General features: G+C 40.7%; 1 protein-coding gene across 4 annotated transcripts in view; it reads left to right on the forward strand.

Annotated features, from left to right (window-relative positions):
• Positions 1–14,182, forward strand: part of ITGA6 (integrin subunit alpha 6) — an 82,778-nt gene that overhangs the window by 43,888 nt on the left and 24,708 nt on the right. For 3 of the 4 annotated variants that reach the window (XR_012000323.1, XM_072751933.1, XM_072751932.1), the window contains exons 6-11: positions 2,649–2,859; positions 3,588–3,781; positions 3,927–4,015; positions 4,697–4,815; positions 9,817–9,915; positions 10,187–10,248. Coding sequence is in view for 3 of the 4 variants with exons in the window: in XM_072751933.1 (XP_072608034.1) it covers positions 2,649–2,859; positions 3,588–3,781; positions 3,927–4,015; positions 4,697–4,815; positions 9,817–9,915; positions 10,187–10,248 (774 nt within the window). In the remaining variant the exon portion in view is untranslated. Of the gene's footprint in view, positions 1–1,429; positions 1,547–2,648; positions 2,860–3,587; positions 3,782–3,926; positions 4,016–4,696; positions 4,816–9,816; positions 9,916–10,186; positions 10,249–14,182 lie in introns of all 4 variants that reach the window. The other variant, XM_072751934.1, reaches the window with a different exon arrangement.

Genomic DNA, 14,182 nt, shown 5'->3' on the forward strand with positions numbered 1-14,182 from the left:
CGGCCTTGCTTCTGGATTGGGGGCCCCATGTCACAGGGCCCCTGGCAGGTGGCACCATGGCTTTCCAGCTGAATCTGAGAAGGACTGCTAGAGCAGCTTTGAGGACACCCAGATTGTGTCTTAAGTGCCAATTCCCTAACTCCTAAGGCTCGTTTGCATTACTAATGGGTGTCCTAAATTATTCATGTGCATTATGGTAATTACACAGAGGCTTTTAAAAGCTTTAATTCTTGGTATGAGTTGACATAAAGAATAATTATTGTGCATTTCTTGGAAAAAAATGTAAAAAATCTCCTAATCCTAAATAGTAACCTATTTTTTTTTTTTGAAAGTATCCCTATGCTAGAGATGTTACTGGAACAGTGGAAGGTGAAAGTAAAAACGTAAGAATAATTCTAAACAATGTGTTAGGAAGCATATTCTTAAACTGTTCTAATTATATAGATATGTATGAACGGTACTGTTAATTAAAAAAAAAAAAATCCTTGCAGACACTTCCCCTTCCCTCCAAATTAAACATTTGGTTTGAAGGAATAGAAGAGGGCAAAGAAAAGTTAAACTTACCACTTATTAAGTGCCGACTATATGCTGTATTTACCGCTATACAGGTGTTACTTGACTTTCCCATCAATATTATACAATAAATATGATTGTCCCTCTTTTGCTGATTGAAAAAAAATGTGACTTAGGGAGATTAATTTTGTAGTCCAAGGTCCCACATTTGCTGATCCCTCAGCCAAGGAGAGAAAGGCTGGTGACTAGAAGGCAGAGAGGGAAGCAGCTGGGTATGTGAGTACCAGCGAGGTTGGTGGCTTTGCAGGACGGAGATGGGACACAGACACCAGCAGTTTGCAGTCTCGGTTATTAAATATGATTTTTCAGGGTAAATATCATCAGCAAACCTGGATCTTATTTGAATATGTTTTACTAGGCAGCCTCCCATCAAATGTGGTACTTAGGGATTATTTATGATCAGAAGTAATTTTAAATTACAATTCAACAGTCAAGAAACCTGGTCACGGTTTTCCAGTCAGGAAACCAGCACTTCGGTCTTTAAGATAGATGCCCTTGGATTTTTAGAAACATAGTTGCTCCTAGAGCATTCGAAAAGATTTGGCATATTTTATTAAACATGTTTGCCACTTTGAAGAATGAATTCCCTCAAAAGTGGATGCCTGGAGGGGGACACAGTCAAGTTTGTATTGTTACGTTTTTGTTGTCCGTGCTGTCTGTGCATCTGTCATTTCAAAAAATCAGTGGTTTGAGGAATAAAATGATCTGCTTGAGGTTTTGGAAGCTGGCAAAAAAGGGTGGCTTGCCAGATGTGGCGGCAGCCTCGGCGTCCAGCGGGAGCAGCAGTAGCTGCTGTGCCTCTTACGAAGCATAATTGCTTTCTCTTCAATCTCTTCCGTTCCATGCATGTGTCTAGGCCTGCTGTTTTTGACCAGCGTTTCCTATACAGATCCTGATCAGTTTGTTTATAAAACACAGCCTCCCAGGGAGCAGCCCAACACATCCCCTGATGTGATGATGAATAGCTACCTAGGTTTGTGACCTCTGAGATGACAAATAAATTGTCTTGGTCATGGTCATTAAAAAAAAATTTTTTTTTTGATCCATACAGAGCATAAATCTTTTTATTTTCTATTTCATTTCAAGTGAAGCACACATGAAAAGCATGCCATGCTTGAGGCTCTGCTGCCCAGATGGTTTTCAGAGCTGGATTTGATTATATCACCCTGTTCTAAACTTGGAGCTCATCATATTTTTCAACTCACTTCAGTTTGAGAACCGTAACAGTAGTGGTGAAGCTTTTTATAAATCACAATAAAAAGGGTGAGCCTGTATCCGCCTCACCTTAATATAGCAAGATTTGCTTAATTTGAGTGGTTTTGACATAGACGTTTATATTCACTTGCTACCGGACCTCACTTAGTCTGTTATCTGACATCCTACCTGATGATTTGTGATTAGGATTCTAGCATTTTCTACCCTCTGAACAAGTATGTAATTGTCACCAGTGACAACTAGCTCACCTCTATTGTTCATACTAGGTTCTCAAATACTTTTATCTCACCAATCATGGTCTTGTTTGCATGTTTGTGTCTGAGAATTAAATTGGTCCACAATATTGAAATGCTGCCTTGTGGTATATGAATGATGCTAGTGTTTGTTCCTGCCTGATTACTAGGGAGACTGATGAATATGGAAGTTACTAACCATTACATTATAGCAGAACCCTATAGCATGCACCCGGGTATGTTGTGTCCGGTTGTATCCCTCTGTATACTTCCCCGTGATAATTTAGTATCTAGCTTGATCTCCTTTTACCACAGTCCCAGTATTAAAATGGATTGCAAACAGCTTCTTAAGATGCACGAATGCTTTGTGATTCATTTTACACATACGCCAAATAGCATGGGTGCTTTCATTTAAAAGTCAATATATTTCCATAGGAAGCAATGAACTAGCCTACTACTTTGTACTCTTAGCTCTGTAGCTCTTTCATGTTGTAAATCTGATTGCTGGGAGAGAGGCCCAGAAAGTAAAGGGTGGGAGGCCAGAGGAAAAGGCAGCGATGGGTTACCAGTGTTAGATACCTCCTGAAATATAGGGTGATGTCAACTGTTATTTTGTTTTTTTTCTAGGCTTTTCTTTGGACTCAGGAAAAGGTATTGTCTCTAAAGATGAGATCACTTTCGTGTCTGGTGCTCCAAGAGCCAATCACAGTGGAGCTGTGGTTTTGCTAAAAAGAGACATGAAGTCTGCACATCTTCTCCCTGAGTACATTTTTGACGGGGAAGGTCTGGCTTCATCATTTGGTTATGACGTGGCAGTGGCGGACCTTAACAAAGATGGGTAAGAGCGTCTTAGGTTATTTTACCTTTGCCAAGAAACTGTTGGTTCTTTGGCTTTTGTAGGTCTTGAGAAGAGCCATCCTTTCAGGTTAGTTGATTCAAAAAATATTTTTGCTGCCAGATTTTTACCATCCTGCCACAATATCTTTATCACTTGTATTTTGGCAGCATTCATTACCCTCCCCAGGTAATTTAAAATTTCAGTTTTTACTTACGTTTTGGGATCATGGGTCTGTGAGAATTAAAATTTTGGGGGAAAATCACTCAAAAAATGATACCCACGTGGTTCTTCTGTTCTGTGGCTTAGGGAGCTGTTGGAGCATCCAGAATGTCCTTTTGAAAATAGGGATGGGTGACAAAGTAATATTTATGTCTGGTGGTGCCAGCTTGGGTGGCGGGGGAGTGTAGAGTCTGTGCACTCTTGTTCTAACTTGAGGATTGTCTCCAGGTTCTTACCTTTGATGATGTTCTATGGGAATTTATTGCAGGCTCCTGTGCAAAATGTCTTACCTGAACATAACATAAATACTTACGTGCCTAAACATTACAGTATCTAAACATTTCATAACTGTACCTAAAAAAATGTTTTAATTGATGAGAAATCAATATCAGATTTGAGGTCCTTTCTACATCCTGTCTCTGTGTTCTTAGTACCTGGAATGGCGTTATTCTTTGTGAGCTCACTGGTATTTTAGCTGATGGTTCACTCATCCCTCATTATGTTTTTAGGTGGCAGGATATAGTTATTGGAGCCCCACAGTATTTTGATAGAGATGGAGAAGTTGGAGGTGCTGTGTATGTTTACATTAACCAGCAAGGGAGGTGGAATAATGTCAAGCCAATTCGTCTTAATGGAACCAAAGATTCCATGTTTGGCATTGCAGTAAAAAATATTGGTGATATTAATCAAGATGGCTACCCAGGTAGGTAATAGACTGTGAAATAGTTATGATGCTCCTAGATGGATTATTTGATCATCTAAAATAATTCTGTCGCATCTTATTTTGAATCATCATATTGGAACATTTTTAAAATGTAGTGTTTGTTGAAATGTGATGTTGTCAACAGATATTGCAGTTGGAGCTCCTTATGATGATATGGGGAAGGTTTTTATCTATCATGGATCCCCGAACGGCATAAATACCAAGCCAACACAGGTAACCAGACAGCCTGGATTTCTACGATAAGGGTCTCTGCTTTTTGCCTTCTAATAGGATATTTGGGTTTGTGTGCATTTTCACACTACTCGTGTTTTATCTACGAATAGTATGAACTTTGTGGGGTTTTAAAAAATGTATTATTAGAAGATAGCTTGGAGAGAGATTTAAAATAAGCACATCCTTGCATTTATTTGTCCAATTTCTTAGATAAACTAGGAATCAAAGTAATCCAAAGGAAAAGACAGTTTTACCCAGATAGCATAAATAGATGGAAATGTGAGGTCTTTCCTTTAGTAGCATACTACCTGGAGGTAAAATGGGGCAAATGAAGTAGATGGTTGTGATTACATGGAGAATTGAGACTCCAAAAATTAAAAATTGCTCTTGAGAAAAATAAGACATTTGGAGGGCAGGTAAAGAAGCTCATCAAAAATCGGCTCTTTGATCCTTTGAGATATAATGTAAAGCAGATGACTTCTATGGAATAAAATGTATGAAGTGTTGGAGCACATATATACTTATAATTTATTTATCATTTAGTATAATATATAAGTGAACTCTTAACCTGCAGTTTACAAGGACACATGTGGCTTCTTCAAAGCAGAGAAGAGCTCATTGTGGTACAGAGGAGTGCATTGTGGTAGCCCACTGATCATTCTGATGCCCTGTTTATTTCAGATTCTTGAGGGTAAATCCCCTTATTTTGGATATTCAATTGCTGGAAATATGGACCTTGATAGAAATTCCTACCCTGATGTCGCTGTTGGCTCTCTCTCAGATTCAGTAACCGTATTCAGGTATGTGATTGCCGACTTCAGTTTGAGTATGTTCAGTATTCAGGTTCTCCTCAGATTTTGACCTTTTAATTGAAAATAATAATACCTATATCTCAAGTCAAAGGCTTATGGATTTTGAAGATTTTTCTTTCAACAGTGGCATAACCATGCGATAAAAACCTATTTTGTAATACCCTACTAATTTTGAATTGAGAAGAAAGTCACAACTGGTGAAAATTTTTTACTTCATAGGTACTTTTAAAACCTTATATTTTGATTAAAAGATAAAACATAAAATTTGACAGTACAGAGAAAATAAGAAAGGAAGTAAGAATCCCTTTTAACTGTTATTAATAAACTCCAAAATTTTGGTTTCTAAGTCTTTTGTGTTCTGTGAATATTCGTGTATATTTAACAAAACAGCTAGTAATGTACATATTGTTTTTGCAATTTGCTTTTGTCAGTTTGTAATACCCAGTGCATTTTCTCAATGTCAGTGAGTTTATAGCGCATGGGGGGCTCTCCCCCTGCCCTTGAGCACTTTTCTGAGATGAAGTTAATGGCCACTTGTAAAGTGTCACAGGGTTAGGTCTAGTTTATTTAACAGTTGCCATGCTGTTGGATATTTATGCTGCTTTCTAGGTTTGTGGTTTTTCATGATACGCAGGCTGGTAAACATCCTTGCTTTTGTGCATGTCCTGAATTATTTCCTCATGATAAATTCCTTAAAGGTAAATTTGCTGAGTGGGAGCTCATATAGGTTTTCAGACCTTAGATTCAGATTCACCAAAATGACCTCCAGAAAGGCTGTATGGGTTTGCCTATGAGCTTTGCCGGAGTCCTCTTTTTCCTAGTGGTCTCATCACTGCTGGGGACCACCATTAAAAGTCATTTATTTCATTTTTAATTTTAAAAGTAGCACATTCTTGTAAAAAAAAAAAAAAGTTAATACATAACTTCAGAAATTGCAAGTTCCCCAATATTCCCATCTTCTACAAAATAACTTTGGATAATTTTGGGTATCTTTCTGCTTCTAGGGCATCATCTGAGGGCCATTTTCAACTCCTGTTCTCTAATCTGGTTCTTAAAAACCTAATCTCTTTTGATTCTTAAAAATCTAATCTTGTCAGTATAGACACATCCATCTTATTTTTTTTTTAACAAGTTAATATTATTTCATTCTATGCATTTAATTTTCAGTTGATGGAATTATTAGTGTCTGACCTGTAGCTCATATAAATAGTGTGCTACAGTATATTATACATCTCTATGTAATAGGGTGGTGATTTTTTCCTTAAGAAAAATTCCTGGAAATAGCATCTCTGGGATAAAAGCACATTTTTTGTATTAATATATATATCTGCAGAGAGATTGTGACAGTTTATGTTCGTGGCAGCAAGCTATGAGAAAGCCTCATTTCTCACACCTATAATAGGATTGAACATGATGAATCTATTTGATTTTTGCCCATGTGCTATGTAACCTCATCTTTTGGCTAAATTTGCATTTCTTGGATTGTTAGAACCATTTGGGTTTTTGTTTCTTTTTTAACTATTTTACTTTATAGCTATTTTTCTTAGACATTTTATTTTTTAACATATTTTATTTACTTGATAGCACAAGCAGGGGAGTGGCAGAGGGAGAAGGAGAAGCAGCAGGCTCTCCACCGATCAGGGAGCCCAATGTGGGGCTTGCTCCCAGGACCCTGGGATCATGATCTGAGCCGAAGGCAGGCTCTTAACCAACTAAGCCACCCAGGAACCCCTTTAAAGATGTTTCAAATGGGTGTTAATGTACAGTGAAACCCTAAAGGAAAAAAAAAACCATCATTATCCTGTAGACTTCGAGAAAAGTGTCAGGTAGAGATGTAGTCTCAGTATCTAAAATATAATCCTAAGCAAAACCTCTGGGGGTAAGAAACTGATGTCAAGAAGATGCTTCTGAAAAAACTAGAAAAATATAGAATATAGTATATGTGTCTAGAATATCATAGAAAAATAGTTTTCTGATTAGATGGCAAGATCTGTGAAAGCCTTTCACGTGAAAACAAAGAACCACCACAGAAGTTACAGATAGCAGGAGTAGGAGATCTGAAAAGAAGTGGAGAAGAATGTATCTGAGATGTTAGGACAAAGAAAGTTAAAAGGAAAAAAAGTTAACTAAATGAACGTGTGTACATGATTGAGAAAAGCGAAGCCTTGGGGAAAACATCAATAGATCAGCAGTGGTTTGTGTTGTGGTGATACATCTCTGTCCTAGGAACCCAGGGGCCACCTAAGCTGTCACACTGGGGAGTGTGTGGTTCTGTGTGCCCTCTGAGGTTAAAGCATTTGGCCTCTAGTCTGTCCGCTGGTTCTCAAACACTGCCTTTATATTATGCCTGTTTCTCTTTGTTCATATAGGTATTAATCTTAAAATATTCAATGTTTTTTATTTTTTAAAGATTTTTTTTTAGAGAGAGAGCGTGTACATAAGCAGGAGGGGCGCAGTGGGGAGGGCAAAGGAATCTTTAAGCAGACTCCATGCTTAGCGTGGGGCCTGACACAGGGCTTGATCCCACAACCCTGAGATCACGACTGGAGCCAAAACGAAGAGTCAGATGCTTGACAGATTGCGGCACCCAGGCACCCCTTAAAATATTCAATGTTTTTAAAAGGTGGAAAGTATGTAACATGCAGCTAAGTGTGCATCAAAATGCAGTGTGCACTTCTAGTTGAGGTATAGCCCTCAGGTATCAAGACGCCTTGAGTTCCTATACCAAAATTTGGTTACCAAGTTTTCTCAGCACATAACCTATTTTTAGTTAAATATTTGCTGCTGAATATAGCTGGCATGTATTAAAGTATTCATGTCCTAATAAGTAGGTTGACTATGAACCCTATGAACTTGTTCCTTCTTTGCTCAAACATAGCACAAAAGTAAATTTTAACATCTTTTCATATAAATAGGAGAACTTAATTCCCTTATTTTACAAAGAGAGAACTGGAAGCCCAGAACTGCTTAAGCTTGAGGCTGGATCCTGGGAGCCAAGGATCACAACATCTATGCATTTTTCCCCCTGAAATCATAATAGTACTTCAAGGTAGTTCATAAATAAATGCCAAACAAATGAGAGGTAGCTGAACCAGAAAGATTTGCTTCATGTGTTAAGGCACAATTTTCCTGATTCATCATGTGTTGTGCATTCAAATTTTGTATATATTGTTGTGTTTAAAAAGGTGGGGGGCACCTGGCTAGCTCGGTCGGAAAAGCATGCAACACTTGATCTCAAGGTCTTGAGTTTGAATCCTAGGATGGGTATAGAGTTTACTTAAAAAAAAAAAAAAAAAAAAAAAAGTAAAAAGAATTTTAAATAAAAAATAGAAATAAAAATGTTTTAGGCAGAACTGTGTTAAAATATTTCCTTCTGATATTTATGTCACGTCAGGGCCTTAATACTATGATCTGTAAAACACTGTTGCTTCTGTAGCAATTGGATTTTCAATAATTGGATTTTTCCCTCTTAAAATATGCTTTCAAAACTTTAATTAGGAATATCTGGTTAGTATCTTAGAAAACTAACAGCTATCTAAAATAATAATAGAAAAGTCAACAGTTGAGGTAAAAAGAAATTTATAAACAGGAATGTGGGGACAGGATTTGTCCTTTTATAGACTCCCACTTTGCCCATGAATGTACTCGGGTCTTCTCTAGCCTACCGACAGATTGATTCCAGAAGTTCCAGCTCACCATTTGGGATTTGGAATGCATTATCCTATCAAATACTCTTCCCCAGGATGACTGGTTTACCAGAAGCCCAGGAAAGTCAGTCTAACTGGATCCATGTGGTAATGAGACCATGGATCCCATTCTGGGTTCTGGCTGGGGAGTGATGGAGATGAGCGGGGCCTACCTCCCCCATCCCACTTGCACCATAAACTTGGATTTTGTGGCAGAGGTCAGAAATAGGCTGGTGGTGTTGACCCCTTTGGCTGTGGGAGGTAGGGGAGAAGATGTAAGGGACAGCAAGATGTTTTTATATGGTGAGAAGGGCCAAAGGTATGGGATTCCAGCTACTTGAGTGTGTTTGTGAGGCTTGGGTTAGGCAGAGGAGAGATGGGAAAGGCTAAAGGCTTGAATTTTTGCTTATGGAGCTACTGTGGGGGTAGAAAAGTTGTAGCCCATTCTGGTGGCAGAAGGACAAAGACTTAAGGCTGGGGATGGGGGGTTCCAAGGAAGCGCAAACATTTGTAGGATAGAGACCTGTCAGCTTGGGATTGCCTGTATTACTGTATTACTACAATTCATGTATATGTAGAAACCCTGATAGTGAGCATCTCGGGGACGAGGTGTTTGTGGGTTTTGAGTCTTTTAAAGGGGGGGGGGAGGGTATTTTGGCAAGATTGTTCATAAGTAATTAAACACGCACATACTCTTCAACTGAGGAATTCTGCTAGGAGTTCATCCTATAGCGGAATTCAAACATGTGCCTGGAAACATATACAAGAAGGACGTTTGTCAGAGCTACAAGCCTAAAAGCAGCGTAAATGTCTACTCATATGAGGGGCTGGTTAAATCTGTGATGATGTGTGGGTGCAGAGCAGCACCACCAGCTTTGAGAAACCAGGAACTAGATCTGTGGATAGGCAGGAGAAGGCTGCTGAAATGTTAGAAAAGTAGCACTGATAGTGTCTGGAAGGACATACCAGGCCACTTGGAGGCTTGGGTGGGGGCAGAGCCATATGAAAAAGCTCTAGGACCTTTACAAATTTTACACGGGTTCCTTTCCATTGAAAAACTCTAATGTTAAAATTAGAAAACATTTTATAACTATAAATGAATGTTATATTTAAAAACCGTTGGTAAAAACGATATAATCAAGTTTTAAATGATACCTGCTAACAATTTCTTTAGCAATAGGGGAACGATTTTCTCCCCCTGTGGTAAATTTTTAAGATGTAGTAGGCAGCTGATAGTATATGAATTCATTTCCCACTCAAGGTAGCCAAAGGCTGAGCCTGTGTTTTACTCCTTTGTTTTTAGGTCCCGGCCTGTGATTAATATTCAGAAAACGGTCACCATAACACCTGACACGATTGACCTCCGCCAGAAAACGTTATGTGGGGCGCCTAGCGGGATATGGTGAGAGCTTCCACCGTATGCATGGAACGCCCTCAGCTTCGTACTTCTGCTTTATGATGATCCTGTTGCTCTAAGGAGCCACAGACATCAGTAAGACAGAAATGGACAAGGGGACAGGGACTCGGTCAAGTGAACATAAAACCTTTTACTGCGCACTCCGTGGGCAGTGCGGGGACTTCAGAGCTGGGGACCATGGGGTGGTTTGTTTTGTTTTGTTTTTTCCTACCGCAGTCATGCATTCTTTAAAGAATATGTGTTTGATTTTATACAGCCTCAAGGTGAAGGCCTGTTTTGAATACACTGCCAAACCCACAGGTTACAATCCTTCGATATGTAAGTACCTAGTACATTTTAAAAATGATATATATGTTCTGTCTGCCATGTTGAAAGTTCTGCATATGTAACAGAAAAAAATAAAATTGCACTGGCCAAACTGGGTTCACAAAGTCTTGTTTAAGGAATTCCTTGCATCTGTCATTTTCTCTTTAATCAGGAGGGTGAAGCCCATGAGGGGATAACTCTCCATTTGGTCCTCATTTGAATTTTCCAGAGCGGATGGTTTAGGACAGCATGCCTTGGAAAAGTACTCATTTGCTACCACAACCGTTTCCTCCATTTCTGCCTTTGAAGAGCAACGTGGAAAATTGGTTTTGTGGTTGTGAGGTGGTGGGTGGTGGTTGTAGAAGAGTGAGTGCCGGAGCCTAAGCATTACGCAGAATTGCTGGCTTAGTGTCTCTTCGTTCCCTGGTCCCCTCCCAGAGGCCTCCCCGGCCTAGAACACCCACGGTGTGTCCCTGCATGCAGGCTCCTGGGGGACTGGAAGGCTGATCTTGAGAAATCAGAGCCTTGGGCTCTGCTCTCGGTTGCAGCTTCGAGGCTGGTTGACCCTGTAGTGCTGAGCAAACCTCAACATTTGAGTTTTCATTTTCTTATCAGTAATAAAAATGCCTCTAATCGGAATTACTGCATAGGATTGTGGTGGAGAGCAAAGGAGATATTTTGGCTAAAGCCATCTGTCATTTATAAGGTATTATTCTGCTTCCTTTTCTTTATAGTCCAAACAGGATCTTATTTTATTTTTTTATTTTAAGATTTTATTTATTCATGAGACACAGAGAGGCAGAGACATAGGCAGAAGGAGAAGCAGGCTCCCTGCAGGGAGCCCGATGTGGGACTCGATCCCAGGACCCCGGGATCACGACCTGAGCGAATGAGAAACACTCAGCCACTGAGCCACATACATGTCCCCAAACAGGATTTTTTGCTGCACATTTAGACAAGGCTAACGACACCCTAGCAGTAGTGATCACCGCCAAAGCCTTCTGTAGTAGGTTTTAGTAATAGCCATATGTTTTCAGGTATAAGCTACTTGCTCTAGCTCCAGAGTGCAGATGGGGACAAGGGAATTTAAAGAAAAGCTTTCCCTCAAAGAGCAAGGTGATCTGCATCCTGGGTCAGGCGATCGTCCCAGCAGCCCGGTATGATGGCGTAGGATGCCACCAAGGGAAGCTTTCTAGAGGGAGAGGGTGGTTTGCTGTTTTTACTTTCCCTTGAGGTAATGAGTTTTCTTAAGTTTCCTTCTTGTTATGTAAAGTATTACTCTGTTTTCTTTATTAAAAAGATATCTCTTCTAATATCCCAGAATTTGGCAAATAAATCTGTCTTCCCCCAGTTCACATTGTCACAGGCCCACTTTCCCATTTCAGGCCTCCATCTTTCCGTATTTGAAGCTGTCCTCAGGCAGCTGTCTCCTGCTTTAGCCTCTCTCCCAGGGATCTGCAGACCTCATGGGGAGTATGCTTGGTGTTGCTGTATTGTGGTTTGTGCACAGGGTGGGGGTGGCCTTTCACTTGGCCTTTTGAGGTGGCCGGTATGTCACTGAGTATTGGAAACGATTCTTTGCATGACTTTCATGGAGAGGAAAGTGTCTCCTACAATTCCTCACACTCTGTCATCCTGTTATTGTTTGTGTTGTTCCCACCCAAACGCCAATACCTTACCTTGCCTGTTTGGTTAACAGGTGTGTTTGACCACTGTGTTTGGAGTAGCCTGGAGAGACAAGAAGTTGTGATTCTTTGACTAGATGAAGAGAGGAAATGGGGCAGTGTTTTTATTCTATTAGTCCTTTTCCCCACACCACTCTGACCATAGATGTGAGATCTCATCAGAGCACTCCTTGTCTTCCCCCATATCCATCAATCATTTCCCTAAAATTCCAAACTTTGTTCTGGCTTTTAATGCAGCATTTGGTGTCCTGTGTATTAATTTCATATTCAATAACTACGCCATTAACTAATTATTTATTAACAATTCTATTAGCCAAGTATTTTACTGATGGCGTATTACAGATAGAACTTTTTTCTGTGAGGATGTTTAGAAGGGACCCTGCTTTTTGTTGCCTGTTCTTCCTCAGTATTGGGAAATTCTAAAATAAATAAAACTTCCAGGGATCCCTGGGTGGCTCAGCAGTTAAGCGTCTGCCTTCAGCTCAGGACCTGATCCTGGAGTCCCAGGATCGAGTCCCACATCGGGCTCCCTGCATTGAGCCTGCTTCTCCCTCTCCCTCTGTGTGTCTCTGCCTCTCTCTCTGTCTCCCATGAATAAATAAAATCTTTAAAAAAACAAACAAACAAAAAACAAATCAAACTTCCACAAGGCTGCATAAGTTAATACAGCTAAAACCTGTTCCCAGTGTCTGAGACTGTGAGCTTATTGTTTGATCAGGCTATTTTAACTGAGTAGGCCTCAGATGGGGTGTTCCATACATACAGATATTTATAATTGAGCCTTAATGAGTATTCTACTTGGCTTGCCCCTCAAAAGGTCAGCAAAGGTGGCCTGCAAGGATTTTAAGATGATGTGAACTGTCTGGCGGGTTAGAGAAGGTTAGAGTGGGCTTGGTAGATAAACGGTTTTAATGCACCCACACCCTCCCCTACTTTTGCTATGAGGGGCACTCAGCATGTGAGCCTTCATCTGGTTCATTGTGAAGTTAACAGGTCATTGATAAATGGATGATGTCAGGGCTACAAGGCTAAAATGGAAGCACATTCCATTTGGCAGAAATTACTATAGAAACTGTCAGTGTTTCTAAATTTTGGACTTCTGTTATCTCAATCGCTATTGTTCCGGCAGATGAATAACGTCCTGTTGTTTGCGTGCGTGTCTGTATGTGCATTGGTGTGTATGCTGATGTGGTGCCAGTCACTCCCGCTTCCATTCATCTCTTCTAAAAATCCTATTTATACCGGGTGTTGTCCCGTTGCTGGAGACCGCAGTGGCCAGCAGACTGCTGTGGCCCCTGTCCACACTTCTGCCTGGGGAAGATGGGCAATCACAGCACAGTGGCTGATTGCAGAGACTGGGGAAACGGAATCCTGTCAGATCCCCCAGGAGAGGCCAGGAACGTCCTCCTGGAGGAAGTGATGTCCACATTGAGATCTGAAGGAGGAGCAGAGTTAGCCAGGCAGTCAGGGGGAGGTGGAGTGAGCCGGGGCCAGCTGGCAGAGGACGATGGCGACTCAGGCAGAGGCCCGGGGGCAGTGGGAACCTGGACACCTAAGGGGCTTCATACAGCAGTTGTCTTGAGTGTTTGTGAGAGACTTCAAAGCTGACGCCGCCTCCGTCCCTCACTGTGTGATCCTGGGCCAGTCACCTAAGTCTGTGGGCCTCCGTTTCTTCATTTGCAAGAAGAGGGTGTTAAAGTATAAAATGTTCTTTGAGGCCTCTTCTGAACTCCCAACATGAATATTAAGAACGTGGGTGGTTCATTTTCTGTGTTTTCTGGAAAAGATTTTTTTCCTTGAGGCCGCATTCTCTGGCCCTGTACACACTTTGGTTTGCTTCCCCTTCTGATGGTGAGTGAGTGACTGAGTGAGTAATGAATGAACGAAAATAATTTAAATATTGTCCCATAAAGAAACAGAGTAGCTACCTCCAGCAAACCAGCAAAGAATGCATTCTGAAGTTGAGAAATGAGATTTTGATCATCCAAATCCTGGCTTGCCTCCAAGCCCCGTTACTAGAGGTAATCAAGAACTCGATGTGCCTCCTAGGGCTTTGGAGGTTGGAAACTTTCATTGTGGGAGATACCACAGCGGACAAATGAGCCCTCTAGACTCCAGAGGAATAGGTTTTACCTTTTGGTTCTTTTGTTTAAGAATTTATTTATTAGAGAGAGAGAGAAAGAGAGAGAGAGAGGGGCAGAGACACAGGCAGAGGGAGAAGCAGGTTCCATGCAGGGAGCCCGACCTGGGATCCCTCCGAG

This window comes from Vulpes vulpes, chromosome 3, assembly GCF_048418805.1.
Source record: "Vulpes vulpes isolate BD-2025 chromosome 3, VulVul3, whole genome shotgun sequence".
In the NCBI taxonomy this organism is placed as follows: domain Eukaryota; kingdom Metazoa; phylum Chordata; class Mammalia; order Carnivora; family Canidae; genus Vulpes; species Vulpes vulpes.